Source organism: Manis pentadactyla, chromosome 7 (genome assembly GCF_030020395.1).
Source record: "Manis pentadactyla isolate mManPen7 chromosome 7, mManPen7.hap1, whole genome shotgun sequence".
Taxonomy (NCBI): Eukaryota; Metazoa; Chordata; class Mammalia; order Pholidota; family Manidae; genus Manis; species Manis pentadactyla.
The window spans coordinates 142,597,496-142,611,765 of NC_080025.1; the positions used below are offsets into that span (position 1 = coordinate 142,597,496).

The 14,270-nt window shown below is 36.5% G+C and overlaps 1 protein-coding gene across 4 annotated transcripts in view; it reads left to right on the top strand.

The window, feature by feature from the left end:
- The window catches only part of CUL1 (cullin 1), a 120,991-nt gene that overhangs the window by 64,279 nt on the left and 42,442 nt on the right, over nt 1-14,270 (top strand). For all 4 annotated transcript variants that reach the window (XM_057504864.1, XM_036915389.2, XM_036915390.2 and 1 more), the window contains 2 exons: nt 4,963-5,137; nt 13,601-13,768. In XM_057504864.1, the coding sequence (XP_057360847.1) occupies nt 4,963-5,137; nt 13,601-13,768 (343 nt within the window). The remainder of the gene's footprint in view (nt 1-4,962; nt 5,138-13,600; nt 13,769-14,270) is intronic.

Genomic DNA, 14,270 nt, shown 5'->3' on the forward strand with positions numbered 1-14,270 from the left:
TTCTTTCAGAGAGCCAGTTTACCAGCATGCCACCAGGTGTAAATTAGGTGAAGGTGGTTCATAGCATTGATAGTCAGCACTGATGGTCACCTATGTCTTGATTCATTTTTTTTCTCTCTCTCCTTTGGTATAGTTGTTGAGAGAGGCATGTTAAAAATCTTATCCTGTGATTGTGGAATTATCTCCTCCTTTAATTCTATCAAGTTTTGCTTCATGTATTTTGAAGTTCTGTTATTAGAATATACATTTATTATTATGTCTTTAATATATTGACCCTTTTGTTATGAAATGTTCCTCTTATCTCTGGTTATATTTTGTTTCCTTGAAGTCTGTTTTGCCTGGTACTATTGTAGTCTCTTTAGCCTTCTTATGCTTAGTGTTTAAATGATGACCTTTTTCCATTCATTTACTTTCAACCTATTTGTATCTTTATATTTAAAATGTATCTCTTCTAACAGCATGTAGAATGGTCTTGCTATTTGTCCCTTCTGATCATCTCTACCTTTTGATTGTAGGTTTTAGTTTATTAACATCTATTGTAAGTATTAATAGGTTGGTTTTAGGTCTACCGTTTTATTATTTTTTTCTGCCCTTTAAAAAAATTTCCTTGTTTTTGTTTTCCTCCCTTTTTTTATTATGGAAATACCCAAATTGAAATATTTTTAGAATTGCATTTTAATATATCTGTTGGTGTTTTAGCTATGTCTCTGGGGTGTGTGTGTGTGTGTGTTTTCTCTAGGCATTACAGTGTACATCAGACTGGTGATGCAGCCAAAAGATGTGGAGAAGAAAATAGTTTTAAATGCTTATATTAAAAAAAACAAAAGGATAGATTACAAAACTTAATTGAACAAAACAAGGATTTATAGAGAGCAAATGCAAAGAAAGAAGTAATTAAAAAGAAAAGAAATGAAGTAAAGATAACAGTAGTGAAAGTTAATAAATCCCAGCCAAACTTGTTCTTTAGCAGACTGATAAACAGTTTAGAGGTTTCTCAAAAAATTAAAAATACAACTACCATAATCTAGCAGTTCCACTTCTGGGTGTTTATCCAAAGAAAACAAAACACACTAATTCAAAAAGACACCCCTTCTTCTCCAATGTTCATTGCAGCTTTATTTACAATAGGCAAGATACGGAAGTAGGATAAGTGTCCAGAGATAGAAGAATGGATAAAGAGGTGATATATCTACAGTGGAATAATACTCAGCCATGAAAAATAATAGTCATTTATGACAACATGAGTGGACCTAGAGGGTATTACACTAAGCGAAATAAGACAGGTAGAAAAACAAATGCCATAGGATTTGACTCATGTGGAATCAAAAAAACAACAGAACCAAGACTCATAGATATGGAAAACAATCTCATGATTGCCGGAGGGGATGGGGGGGGTGAAGGGTAGGCAAAATAGAGGAAGGGGAATGAAAGGCACAAACTTCCAGTTACAAAATAATATGATTTGCGGATACCGTATACAGCATAGGGAATATAATTAACATGTAATAACTATGGATGGTGACAAATGGTAGCTAGAGAAGAGATCACTTCGTAACATATATAAATACTGAATCACTATACTGTACACCTGAAACTAATATAATATTGTTTGTCAACTACACTTCAATTAAAAAGTATTTTAATTGAAAAAGGTTTTTAACTATGAGACAAAACAGTGAGGCTGCTTTATATGCAAGGCTTTAGAGCAAACTCCTAGATGTGCAATTAAATAAAAAGGCAAAGAGGGAAAAAAAAAAAGGCTAATAGACAAGTCTCTGGCAAATTTAATCATAAAAATTACTTTACGTACAGGGACATTTAACAAAAGAGCAGACTTTTTTTTTTAAGAGAAGACAACTGGGCAATATACTTGAAAGCTTTGTTGAAATGGACATTTTTCTTAAAGTAGCAGGACAGAAAAGATAGACCATTTAATAAGTGATTTGTGAACCATTGTTTGTCTATGCAGAGAAATATACAATTAATTTTCTTCCTCATATTGTATACAGTTTTATTCTAGGCAGATTAGAAACCTCAACGTGAAGATCAGATTTAGAAGAAAATGAAGTAGAATTAGTGCCTTGGGAGAGAAGAGAATTTTCCTAAATGTTATCAAAGCACAAGCCATAAAAGAAAATATGGATAAATTTGATGATAAATTAATAATTTCTCTTTACACAGTGATATCCATAAAGAAAATTTGTGCCATAAGTTGTATGAAGAGAGTTGAAATATATATAATTGATAAAGGGTTTTCACAGTAAATTAAAAACTGCAAGTCAAAAAGACATCTCAGTATTTTTCAATCTGTAACAGAAACACGTGCTTCCTTTTTTTAAGGGTTGTGGGTTTTAGGGCAAAATTCACATACTGCAGAATGCATAGATCTAAGTGGATGTTTTGAATTCTTTTTGACACATGCAAACAATGTCCCTAATCACAATGCAGAAGTTTCCCTGGAATACCCATTGCTTTACCTTTCAAGGAAGTAAAAGAAAGCACTCTCCTGATTTCTATCACTGTGAATTAATTTTGCCTGTTTTTAGAACTTCATATAACTGGAACCATACACGTCTAGCTTTTTTTTCATTCAACATGTTTTTCAGAGTTATTCATGATATGTGTTATCAGTAGTTCATTTTTTAAATTGCTAAGTAGTATTCTGCTCTATAAATATTCCACGACTGATACAAGAAAACACCAAACTTTTCCAAAGTGGTTGTACCATTGTACACTACCATTGTTAATGTCTGACCAAACTCAGTTTGTTTAAAAAAAAATTGTGAAAGCTATGACAAGCAATATACAAAAGAAAAAATGAAAAAAATAGACTTGTCAGGTACTTAGTCTCACTGTAATAAGAGAAATGCATATTAAAACAATAGCAGACCACAATACAGAGGTGTGGAAGACGTTGTAAGCAGTTAAAATGCATATGCTGCTGGGGGCTGTCCAACTGCCTGTAGAGGAAATCTAGCATATGTAATTAAGTTCAAGCTGTGCCTCTTCAGTCACCTAGTAAGTAGTTCTGTACTACAGCAAACTCAGGTATGCAAGGGCACGTAAACTAGTACTATTCTTTGTAGCTTTGTAAATAGCAAAAATTAGACACTGCCAAGTGCTCATTAGCAAGGTCTATCAATAATGAATAAGTTACTGTAAATCTGTATTGCACAGTACATGACATATAGCTGTAGCCATGTCAGATCTTAACAGAGACAAATGGCAGAAGCAAACGTACAGTGTTAGAATTTGTGTAATCTAAAAGTTGAAAGCATGCAAAATAATTTAATTTATTGTTGTATAGTAAGATAGAAAAACATTTATACACCAAATCATGGGGATATTTGCTCCTAGGGAAAGAGGAGGGAGGAGTGGGATTAGGGGAGGAACATGTAGCGTGTCAGTTAAAATCAACTATTTTATTTCCTAAAAAGTTGAGGGGAATGGTAGGTGGAATGAGACAAGCTTGGGAATAGAGAAAAATCTGTCCAAACTAGCTCATGAGTTTGAGAGCTCATTGTTTATTATAACCTGGGATTCTCTGTGTGTTTGAAACACTTAATAAAATGACTTGTTGTTTTAAGGCATGGCTCTTTGATTACTCCTGAGGTTGAGGATTTTTTTCAGGTTTTTGACGATTGAGATACATTTCTTTTGGATTTTCTGTTGGTATGCTTTGCCCAGGTTTCTATAAGGATTCATTTGTTCATTTTGTTTTTAATTACCTTAATTTATTAGAGAGAATGATTCTGTGTTACAGATATTTTTAGTAAAATGTTTTCAGAATTTGAGATTAAGTACTCATAAAATTTAGATACTGATACGCTTAGAAAAGTCTTCTCCAGCCTGAGATCAGAAAATGTTCATGTGTATTTTCTTTGTGTTATGGTTTCAGTTTGTATATTTTAATTCTTAATTGACTTTTAATATATTTTGGAATGTGGAATATTTTTTGAAATCACTTCCTGTCATAATCCCATTTATTAAATAATCTGTCCTTACCCACTGACTTGAAATATCTTTATATAGTAAATTTTTAAGGATGTCAGGTTTTTTGTTTTGCTGATTTTTCTTTCTGTGTGAGTAGGTATCAGTTGTCTTAATATTAATTTTACCCAAATAATAACACATGCAGATAAACTGAAATAGGTTATAACAAACAAAAAAGGAATGGTTCTCTGCCTTACAGTTCAGTCCCCTTTCCCCTTTCTCTTCATGCCCCACCACCCTCCGTGGCAGGCAGCTGTTCCTTCTGTCACTTACACACATCTCTATTTATCTCAGCATTGTACGTGTACTGCTCTTTTGTGACTGATGGGGTTTTACACATCTGTGACTTCCTGTTGTAACAAGAGGACTTGATGTCTTGCTGCCATGTCTTCTGTTTTTCCTTCATCCTCAAAGTGTAGCTTTGTTTAACTCCATTTATAAATAGTTTTAAAATAAAGTTTCAGTTATTTCAATACTTAAAATATATGCTTGTGGAAATAATTCTAGCTAAGCATAGTAAAGGTAATAGACTATGGGTATAGCTTTTTGTTTTTCTGGAAGGAGATAATTGCTTTTTTCATTTGCAACCTCTCCTTTGTATCAATTGCCAGTTCTTTTCATGTCTTCTAATGCACTCTCAGGACAGTTTTCCACAAAGTCAGTAACATTAGATCTTCTAAAAGGTCCAGTGTTTTCTTGGAAACCTTGGAATTTCATCCTGCTCCTCAGCTGGCTACTCTCCAGGCCTGCAGACAGGTTTGTGAAGGGGCTTGTGGACTTTTAGCTTTATTGTTGTGTGAATGGGAGCTTTTCCCCTCTCTGGTTTAAACAGGTATTTGTTGATATATTGGAGATACATTGATACTGAAATAGGAGAAAATATGTTTGTATTAGTCTCTGTTGATACTGATGATGCATTTTGATTTTGATATTGATGATACGTTTTGATTTCCTTAACTTCTCTCCAAGTCATGTTTATAACTACTGCACGAGTGTTCACCAGTCAAACCAAGCGCGAGGGGCTGGCGTCCCTCCTTCTAAATCGAAAAAGGGACAGACACCTGGGGGGGCTCAGTTTGTTGGCTTGGAATTATACAAACGGCTTAAAGAATTTTTGAAGAATTACTTGACAAATCTTCTTAAGGTAAGGCATTTTACATGTATATACTTAGCATTAATGATAGAATATAAAGGAACAGCAATGAAATAATGATTCTAACTTAAATGCTGCATCTTTGACTGTCACTTGTTCATTGTTACTAGCATTGATGTGTGTGAAAGTGTTTTGCTTTTGCTCAGTCTTACCTGGTAGGTAGATGAAAACTTCTTAAGTCCTATTCTGTTTTTCAGTTTGTTAAATTAGAAGTTTTTGTTAACCTTACACCATAATAGTACAAGTTACTAACATTTTGCATTTGGTTGTGAGAAATTGATGCATAATTATGAATTCAGATTACTATTATTGTATTTGGAACCCAATGTGCTGTTCTGTATTAAAATATAAATGATTGTAAGGTTTTGATAATCACATTTTTCCAGTGTGATCCTGCGTTTTACACAAGGTCATGTAGTGGATTTCAGCACTACCATGCAGTCGTGCCCTTGGCCAGGATGGGTGTCCCTGCAAACGTCCATTGCCTCTAGTGCGGTCTCCTCCTGTTCTGAGCCTTTTACATGGGCAGCGATGGACTTTTTTCCCTTCATCTTCTGCCTTTTTTTCCTCAGTCTCCATCCTCTGTAGCAAAGGCAGTGTGATGCCTTCTGTCCAGCCACAGGATGGGCCAGTGGCTCCTTCATCTGGTGCCACACATACTATAAGAGTGAGTGAAGACGTCTATACATTCTACCCTGGGAAATTTACTCTCTCTGTGCATGTATTTCAAAGATTTATACAGATAATAGGCAAGAAAATTGCAGCATGCTCCAAAATCGTTTTTCTTAATATATTTTACAAGGTATTTGGAAACTTAAAACAGCATTTTAACAGACTGCAGTCAATTGACCACAAATTGTGATGTAGATAGTATCATTTTCATGTTCCCTAAGCAGTGTTTCTGATGTCTTGCTTTTTATTTTTATTCACAACACTTTGTAAAGTCAACAGTATAATTAATCTTTAGTATTAAAAGAAGGAAGAATACATTGTGTAAGTGCGTTCTGTTGTGTAAAAGTCCTGAGAGCTGTGCCATCAGTGACATTTTTAATTTTAAAAAGTCATATACTCTAATCCAGAATAATTAACTTTACATTTATATGTACTTTTTATTTAAATTTAAATAAACAAAAATTTGGTTGTATCAAGATATGATTTGGCTTTCACATGGCTTGTTGGTTCATGCTTGTGCCTCATGTTTATGGAGCTTCAGTTCTTCTGTGACTTCCGCTGTTGAGGACAGTGTGGTTGCCCCGACCTCCCCTCCCCCAACCCCTCCCAGCTTCATCTGTAGTGCTTTTCTGCTGCAGCACATTTCAGTACCACTGCCATTTAATGCTCAGTGTTTAAAGGGTAAGATATGCTTTAATACCTAAGAAAAAATTTCAAGTTAGTTTCCTTCAAATGAAAATTTGTGGTTTAAGTTGTGGAAATCTCAATAAAAGTAATTTGGGTGAAATGCACATCTTCCTTCTGAGTTCTTGTTAAAGAAGAAATACTGTACCATTATGCTTTCTTCTCACAAAACTGCAACAGATCACCACAAAAAGCTATACATTTTTATAGTTTTTTATTTAATGGAGGAAGAAGATGCATTAAAAAATGGAATAGTAGTAAAAGATGGCAGCATGAGAAGTGAGGAGGAAACCTCCTCCCCAAACCACATATAACAGGAAAATGCAGCAAATATAACTAATCTTGAAAGAGCAACTGGAAAGAAGACTGTGACAGACTGCGAGAGACATCTAGGGAAAAGAGAAGACCTCATGGAAAAGGGAAAAGTAGCAAAGCCACAGTCCAGTGGGACTCAAACCCTCGCACCACCCCAGCTCACCAGCAACAGGAAGAGAAACAGAGCGGGGAAGGAGTAGAAACCCAGGACTGCTGAACACCCAGCCCTGGAGATCTGCTCCAGGAGCATGAACCCACATTACATGGTGCTCTGGAGATGAGAGAGGTTGGAAAGCAAAGACAGTCAGAGTACTTGGAGAGACTGAGATTCCAGCCACTTGTGGAGAACAGGTACCCACAACAAGCTGCTCCAGGACAAAAGAAAGGGGCAGGTTGAAAGACTTCCCAACAGCGAGAGGAGCACTAAAGGGGCAAGGATTACACATTGCTCCCTGCTCAGGAGAAAGGACAGGTGGACAAAATTGTCCCAGCACAGTCAGCCCAGTAAGTTGGGAACTTTTAGGAGTCTCACGCTCTCCATCCCCCAGTGGGTGACGCAAATCTGAGCCCCTCCCCACTCCCACTGCAATACGCAGCCAGCTACTCCTTCCTCTTGGCTGGCACCAGTTCGCAAGCCAGCTGCCCCCACCATTGTGCCAGGACAACTGGAGGGCAGCCCCATCTACAGCAGCTATAGGGGCATAATGCAGAGGCTGCCCCTGTGCACTCAGCCCATTGGTCCTGACAGTGGAGGCAGGCAATGCAGCAGGGAAGCAGGAAAGAGCTTTTGCCTCCCAGCAGGCACCAAAACCACTTGCCTGTGAACCCTGACATTGCTCCAGGTGCTGGACACCTCCAGAGAATAGACCTTCTGGGCACCAGAGTGTCGCCTACACAAAGTTACTATTCCATAGTAATCATTAGAAATATAAAAGAGCAAAAGAATCTCATACAAACCAAAATCCCTCAAACACCAGAAAGAGGGCTAAGTGAAACAAATCACCGATCTTCTTGATAAAGATTTCAAAATAAAAATGATAAACATGCTCACAGAGCTACAGAAAAATATTTAAGACCTCAGGGAGGACTTCAAGGAAGATACAGAAACTTTGAAAAATGCAGTATCAGAAATGAAACATACAATGGAGGTAAAGAAGCAGATTAGATGAGGTAGAGGAGATGGCAAATGAAACAAACTAGGGAACAGGAATATAAAGAAGCTGAGGCACAGAGAAAAAATGATCTCTAGGAATGAAAGAACAATTAGGGAACTATGCGACCAATCCAAATGGAACAATATTCACACTGTAGGGGTGTCAGAAGAAGAGAGAGAGAAAAAGGGATAGAAAGTCTCTTTGAGGAAAAAATTGCTGAAAACTTCCCCAATCTGGGGAAGAAAATAGTCTCTCAGGCTGTGGAAGTGCACAGATCTCCCAACACAAGGGACCCAAGAGAGACAACACCAAGACATACAATAATTAAAATGGCAGATCAAGGACAAGGACAGAGTATTAAAAGCAGCCAGAGAGAGAAAAGGTATCACATACATACACAGGAAAACCCATCAGGTCATCAGACTTCTCAGCAGAAACTTTACAGGCCAGAAGGGAGTGGCATGATATATTTAATGCATTGAAACAGAAGGGCCTCAAACCAAGAATACTCTATCCGGAAAGATTATCACTTAAATTTGAAGCAGGGATTAAAACAATTCCGAGATAAGCAAAAGTTGAAAGAATTTACCTCCCACACACCACCTCTACAGTGTATTTTGGAGGGAATGCTATAGATGGAAGGGCTCCTAGGGCTAAATAGCAGTCACCAGAGAAAATAAAACCACAGTAAAGGAAGTATACCAATTAATTACTAAGAAAATGCAAATTTAAATCCAACTACCCACAAAGTTAGTCAGGGGATACACAAAGAGTGAAGAATATGACACTTGATATATAAAGAGTGGAGGAGGAAAAAAAAGAAGGGAGGAAAGAAAGACCCTTTAGATTGTGTTGGAAATAGCATGATAAGCAAGTTAAGTTGGACTGTTAGATAGTAAAGAAGCTGCCCTTGAACATTTGGTAACCATGGGTCTAAAGCCTGCAATGGCAATAAGTACCTATCAATAATCACCCTAAATGTAAATGAAGGTACCAATCAAAAGACATAGAGTTACAGAATGGATAAAAACAAGACCCATCTATATGCTGCCTACAAGAGACTCACTTCAAACCGAAAAACATAAACACACTAAAAGTGATGGAAAAAGATATGCAAATAATAGGGAGAAAAAATCAGGAGCTGTAGTACTTGTATCAGAAAAAATAGACTTCAAAACAATACAGTAACGAGATAAACAAAGACGTAATAATAAAAGGGTGAGTCCAACAACAGGATATGACCATTAAAATATCTATGCACCCAGCCTAGGAGCACACAAATATGTGAAACAAATGCCAACAGAATTGAAGGGGGAAATAGAATGCAATGCATTCATTTTAGGAGACTTCAACAAACCACTCACTCCAAAGGACAGATCAACCAAACAGAAAATGAGTAAGGAGACAGAGGTAATGAACAACACATTAGAACAGATGGACCTAACAGACATCCACAAAACACTCCACCCAAAAGCTGCAGAATACACATTCTTCTCAAGTGCACATGGTACATTTTCAAGAATAGGTCACATACTAGGCCACAAAAAGAGCATCAGTAAACTCAGAAAGATTGAAATTGTACCAAAGAGCTTCTCAGACCACAAAGGTATGAAACTAGAAATAAATTATGCAAAGAAAACAAAAAAGCCCACAAACACAAGGGGACTTAACATGCTCCTAAATAATCAAAGGATCAATGACCAAATAAAAACAGATATCAAGCAGTATATGGAGACAAATGAAAACAGTAACACCACAAAATGTGTGGAACACAGTGAAGGCTGTTCTAAGAGTGAAGTATATTGCAATACAGGCTTACCTCAAGAACAATAATCCCAAATGAACAATAATCTAAATTCACAATTAATGAACCAAAAAAAGAAGAACAAACAAGGCCCAAAGTCAGTAGAAGGAGGGACATAATAAAGATCAGGGCAGAAATAAAATCAAGAATAAAACTATAGAAGCAATGAAACCAGGAGCTGGTTCTTCAAGAAAATAAACAAAATAGATAAACCCATAGCCAGACTTATCAAGAGAAAAGAAGTGTACATACATAAACAGAATCAGAAATGAGAAAGGAAAAATCATTACAGACACCACAGAAATACAAAGAATTATTTTAAAATACTATGAAAAATAACACGTTAACAAATTGGATGACCTAGAAGAAATAGACAACTTTCTAGAAAAATACAACCATCCAAGACTATCTCAGTAGGAAACAGAAAATCTGAACAGACCAGTTACCAGCAAGGAAATTGAATTGATAATCAAATCTCCCTAAGAACAAAAATCCTGGACCAGAAGCCTTCACTGCTGAATTTTCTCAGACATCAGAAGACTCAAACCCATCCTCCTTAAAGTTTTCCAGAAAGTAGGTGAGGTGGGAATAGTTCCAAACTCATTCTATGAGGCCAGCATCACTCTAATACCAAAACCAGACAAAGACACCACAAAAAAAGAAAATTACAGACCAGTGTTCCTGACGAACATAGATGCAAAAATACTCAACAAAGTATTAGCAAATCGAATTTAAAAATACATCAAAAAGATCATCCATCATGACCAAGTGGAATTTATTTCAGAGATGCAAGGATGGTACAATATTCGAAAATCCATCAACGTCATACACCACATCAACAAAAAAGATAAAAATTACATGATCATCTCCATAGATGCCAAAAAAGCATTTGACAAAATTCGACACCCATTCGTGATAAAAACTCTCAACAAAATAGGTTTAGAGGGCAAGTACCTCAACCTAATAAAGGCCATATATGACAAACCCACAGCCAATATCATACTTAAGAGTGAGAAGCAGAAAGCTTTACCTCTGAGATAGGAAACAAGACAAGACAAGGATGCCCACTCTCCCCGCTTTTATTCAATGTGGTACTGGAGGTCCTAGCCACGGCAATCAGACAACACAAAGAAAGAAAAGGCATCCAGATTGGTAAGGAAGAAGTCAAACTGTCACTGTTTGCAGATGACATGATATTGTACATAAAAAACCCTAAAGAAGCCACTCAAAAACTACTAGAACTAATATCTGAATTAAGCAAAGCTGTAGGATACAAAATTAATACACAGAAATCTGTGGCTTTCCTATACACTAACAATGACCTAGCAGAAAGAGAAATCAGGAAAACAGTTCCATTCACAATTGCATCAAAAAGAATAAAATACCTAGGAATAAACCTAATGAAAGAAGTGAAAGACCTACACCCTGAAACCTACAAGACACTCTTGAGAGAAATTAAAGAGGACACTAATAAATGGAAATTCATCCCATGCTCTTGGGTAGTGAGAATTAATATTGTCAAAATGGCCATCCTGCCTAAAGCAATCTAGAAATTCAATGCAATCACCATCAAAATATTGACAGCATTCTTCAATGAACTAGAATAGTTCTAAAATTCATATGGAACCACAAAAGACCGCGAATAGCCAAAGCAATCCTGAGAAGGAAGAATACAGCTGGGCGGATTATGCTCCCCGACTTCAAGCTCTACTACAAAGCCACCGTAATCAAGATAATTTGGTACTGATACAAGAACAGACACATTGATCGATGGAACAGAATAGAGAGTCCAGATATGAACCCAAGCATATATGTTCAGTTAATATATGATAAATGAGCCATGGATATACAATGGGAAATGACAGTCTCTTCAACAACTGGTGTTGGTAAAACTGGACAGCTACATGTAAGGTAAACTGGATTATTGTCTAACTCCATACAGAAAAGTAAACTCAAAATGGATCAAAGACCTGAATGTAAGTCATGAAACCATAAAACTTCTATAAGAAAACATAGGCAAAAATCCCTTGAATATAAAAATGAGCAACTTTTTCCTGAACACATTTCCTCAGGCAAGGGAAACAAAAGCAAAAATGAACAAATGGGACTACATCAAACTAAAAAGCTTCTGCAGCAAAAGGACACCATCAGTAGGACAAAAAGCCATCCTGCAATATGGGAGAATATATTCGTAAATGACATACCCAATAAAGGGTTAACATCCAAAATACATAAAGAACTCACGCACTTCAACACCCAAAAAGCAAACAACCCTATTAAATTAAAAAATGGGCAGAAGATATGAACAGACACTTCTCCAAAGAAGAAATTCAGATGTCCAACAGGCACATGAAAAGATGCTCCACATCACTAATCATCAGTAAAATGCAAATTAAAACCACAATGAGACATCACCTCACCTCACACCAGTTATGATGGCCAACATCCAAAAGACAAGGAACAACAAATGCTGATGAGGATGAGGAGAAAGAGACACCCTTCTACTTTGTTTTTGGGAATGTAAATTAGTTCAACCATTGTGGAAAGCAATATGGAGGTTCCTCAAAAAACTAGAAATAGAAATACCATTTACCCAGGAATTCCACTCCTAGGAATTTACCCCAAAAAAACAAGATCCCAGATTCAGAAACACATATGCACCCCTATGTTTATCACAGCACTATTTACAGTAGCCAAGATATGGAAGCAACCTAGGTGTCCATCAGTAGATGAATGGATAAAGAAGGTGTGGTACATATACACAGTGGAATACTATTCAGCCATAAGAAAAAAACAAATCTTACCATTTGCAGCACCATGGCTGGAATTAGAGGGTGTTATGCTCATTGAAATAAGCCAGGCAGAGAAAGACATATCATATGAGCAAAACAGCAGTAAACTCATAGACACTGAGTAGTGACTGGTGGTTACCATGTGGGAGGGGTGGAGAGGATTGTTGGGGTGGGTGAGGGAGATAAGGAGGCAGAAAAATCTGTCAAAAGTTGGTCATGGGAATGGAAGTGCAACATGGGGAATATAGTCAGTGATTCTGTTAACATCTTTCTATGTTGACAGATAGGAACTGCACTAGTTAGGGTGAGGATTTAATATAACTGTTCAGTCACTCTATTGTATACTTGAAACCAATGTAATATTGCATATCAACCATACTTCAATTAAAAATAAAGAAATAATTTTAAAGTGCTTGAAAAAAACAAAAGAGAAAAGGAATGTTAAGTCCTCTAAGGCCAGCATTAACACTGTGCATTATCTTGGATTTTAAATCTGTAAACACATACTAGAGCAAGCTGGGAGCCCGGTATTCAACTTCCTGGTGACATTCGTAGCTTTGCTTTTTATCCTGTAGATGTGTTGATACTTTCAGTGCCTTCCTGAGAAGAAGAAAAACTGATTAAACAAAAAAGCAATAGTATTGACCCCAAGGTATAAATTATTAAAGGACATTTTAATTAAATTTTTAACAGAAAATATCAAATCGGGGTGATTTTTGAGACAAACTGTTCTGTTAGTACAAAGTAATTGCCTCATTCTAAAAACTAAGGGTGTTTTTATGAGTGTATATGCATAATTAATACCATGAAAAACTTGAGATGAAATAATTTTTTTAAATTCTCTTAAACCTAATCTTCATAAGCTATATTCTTGTGAGAATTTGTATCAATGAGCATGTTTTGTGTATAGAATAATTTTAAAACCTCATCTAAAACCATACACATTAGTGCATTTTAATGCAGGCTTTAGTTAAATTTTAATCTATCATGTGACAAATTAGTCATCTTAAAGCTTTAGTTAACTTGTTTTTAGGATGGAGAAGATTTGATGGATGAGAGTGTCCTGAAGTTCTACACTCAACAATGGGAAGATTATCGATTTTCAAGCAAAGTGCTGAATGGAATTTGTGCCTACCTCAATAGACACTGGGTTCGCCGTGAATGTGATGAAGGACGAAAAGGAATATACGAAATCTATTCTGTAAGTTTTTTTTTTTTAAAACACCTTTGAGTTGTGTGTTTTCTTAATGATATATTGTGCCTTTGTTAGGGGGCATTGTGTATTTTTCTCCGTTCTTGTTCCCGCTGCAACAAAAATTAAAGGGCAGAGACGCAGTAGTGAAGCAGAGTAAAAGTTTTATTTAAAGAGAGAAAAAATACAGGTGACCTCCAGGAGGAGAGGCGCCCTGAAAGGTTTAAGGGGGAAAGTTTAAAGTTAAAAGGTTACACACTTAGTATGTGCAGGCGACCTCAGAGACGTTGGGAGATCCCCCTTTTAAGGGTTTTTCAGAAATGTGACAAAGGGCTGGGGGTGTGGACTTGTTAAGTGGTCCCCGAATATTTTTAATTAACACAGAAAATTTACTGATCTGATTTCTCCCTGAGATACTGACTTCTTGGTCTGGGAGCATATCAAACAAGACCACCTGCCCCAACCCCCAAGGTGGGCTGAGTTATTGTCTGTTTGCTAAAGAGTAAGTTAA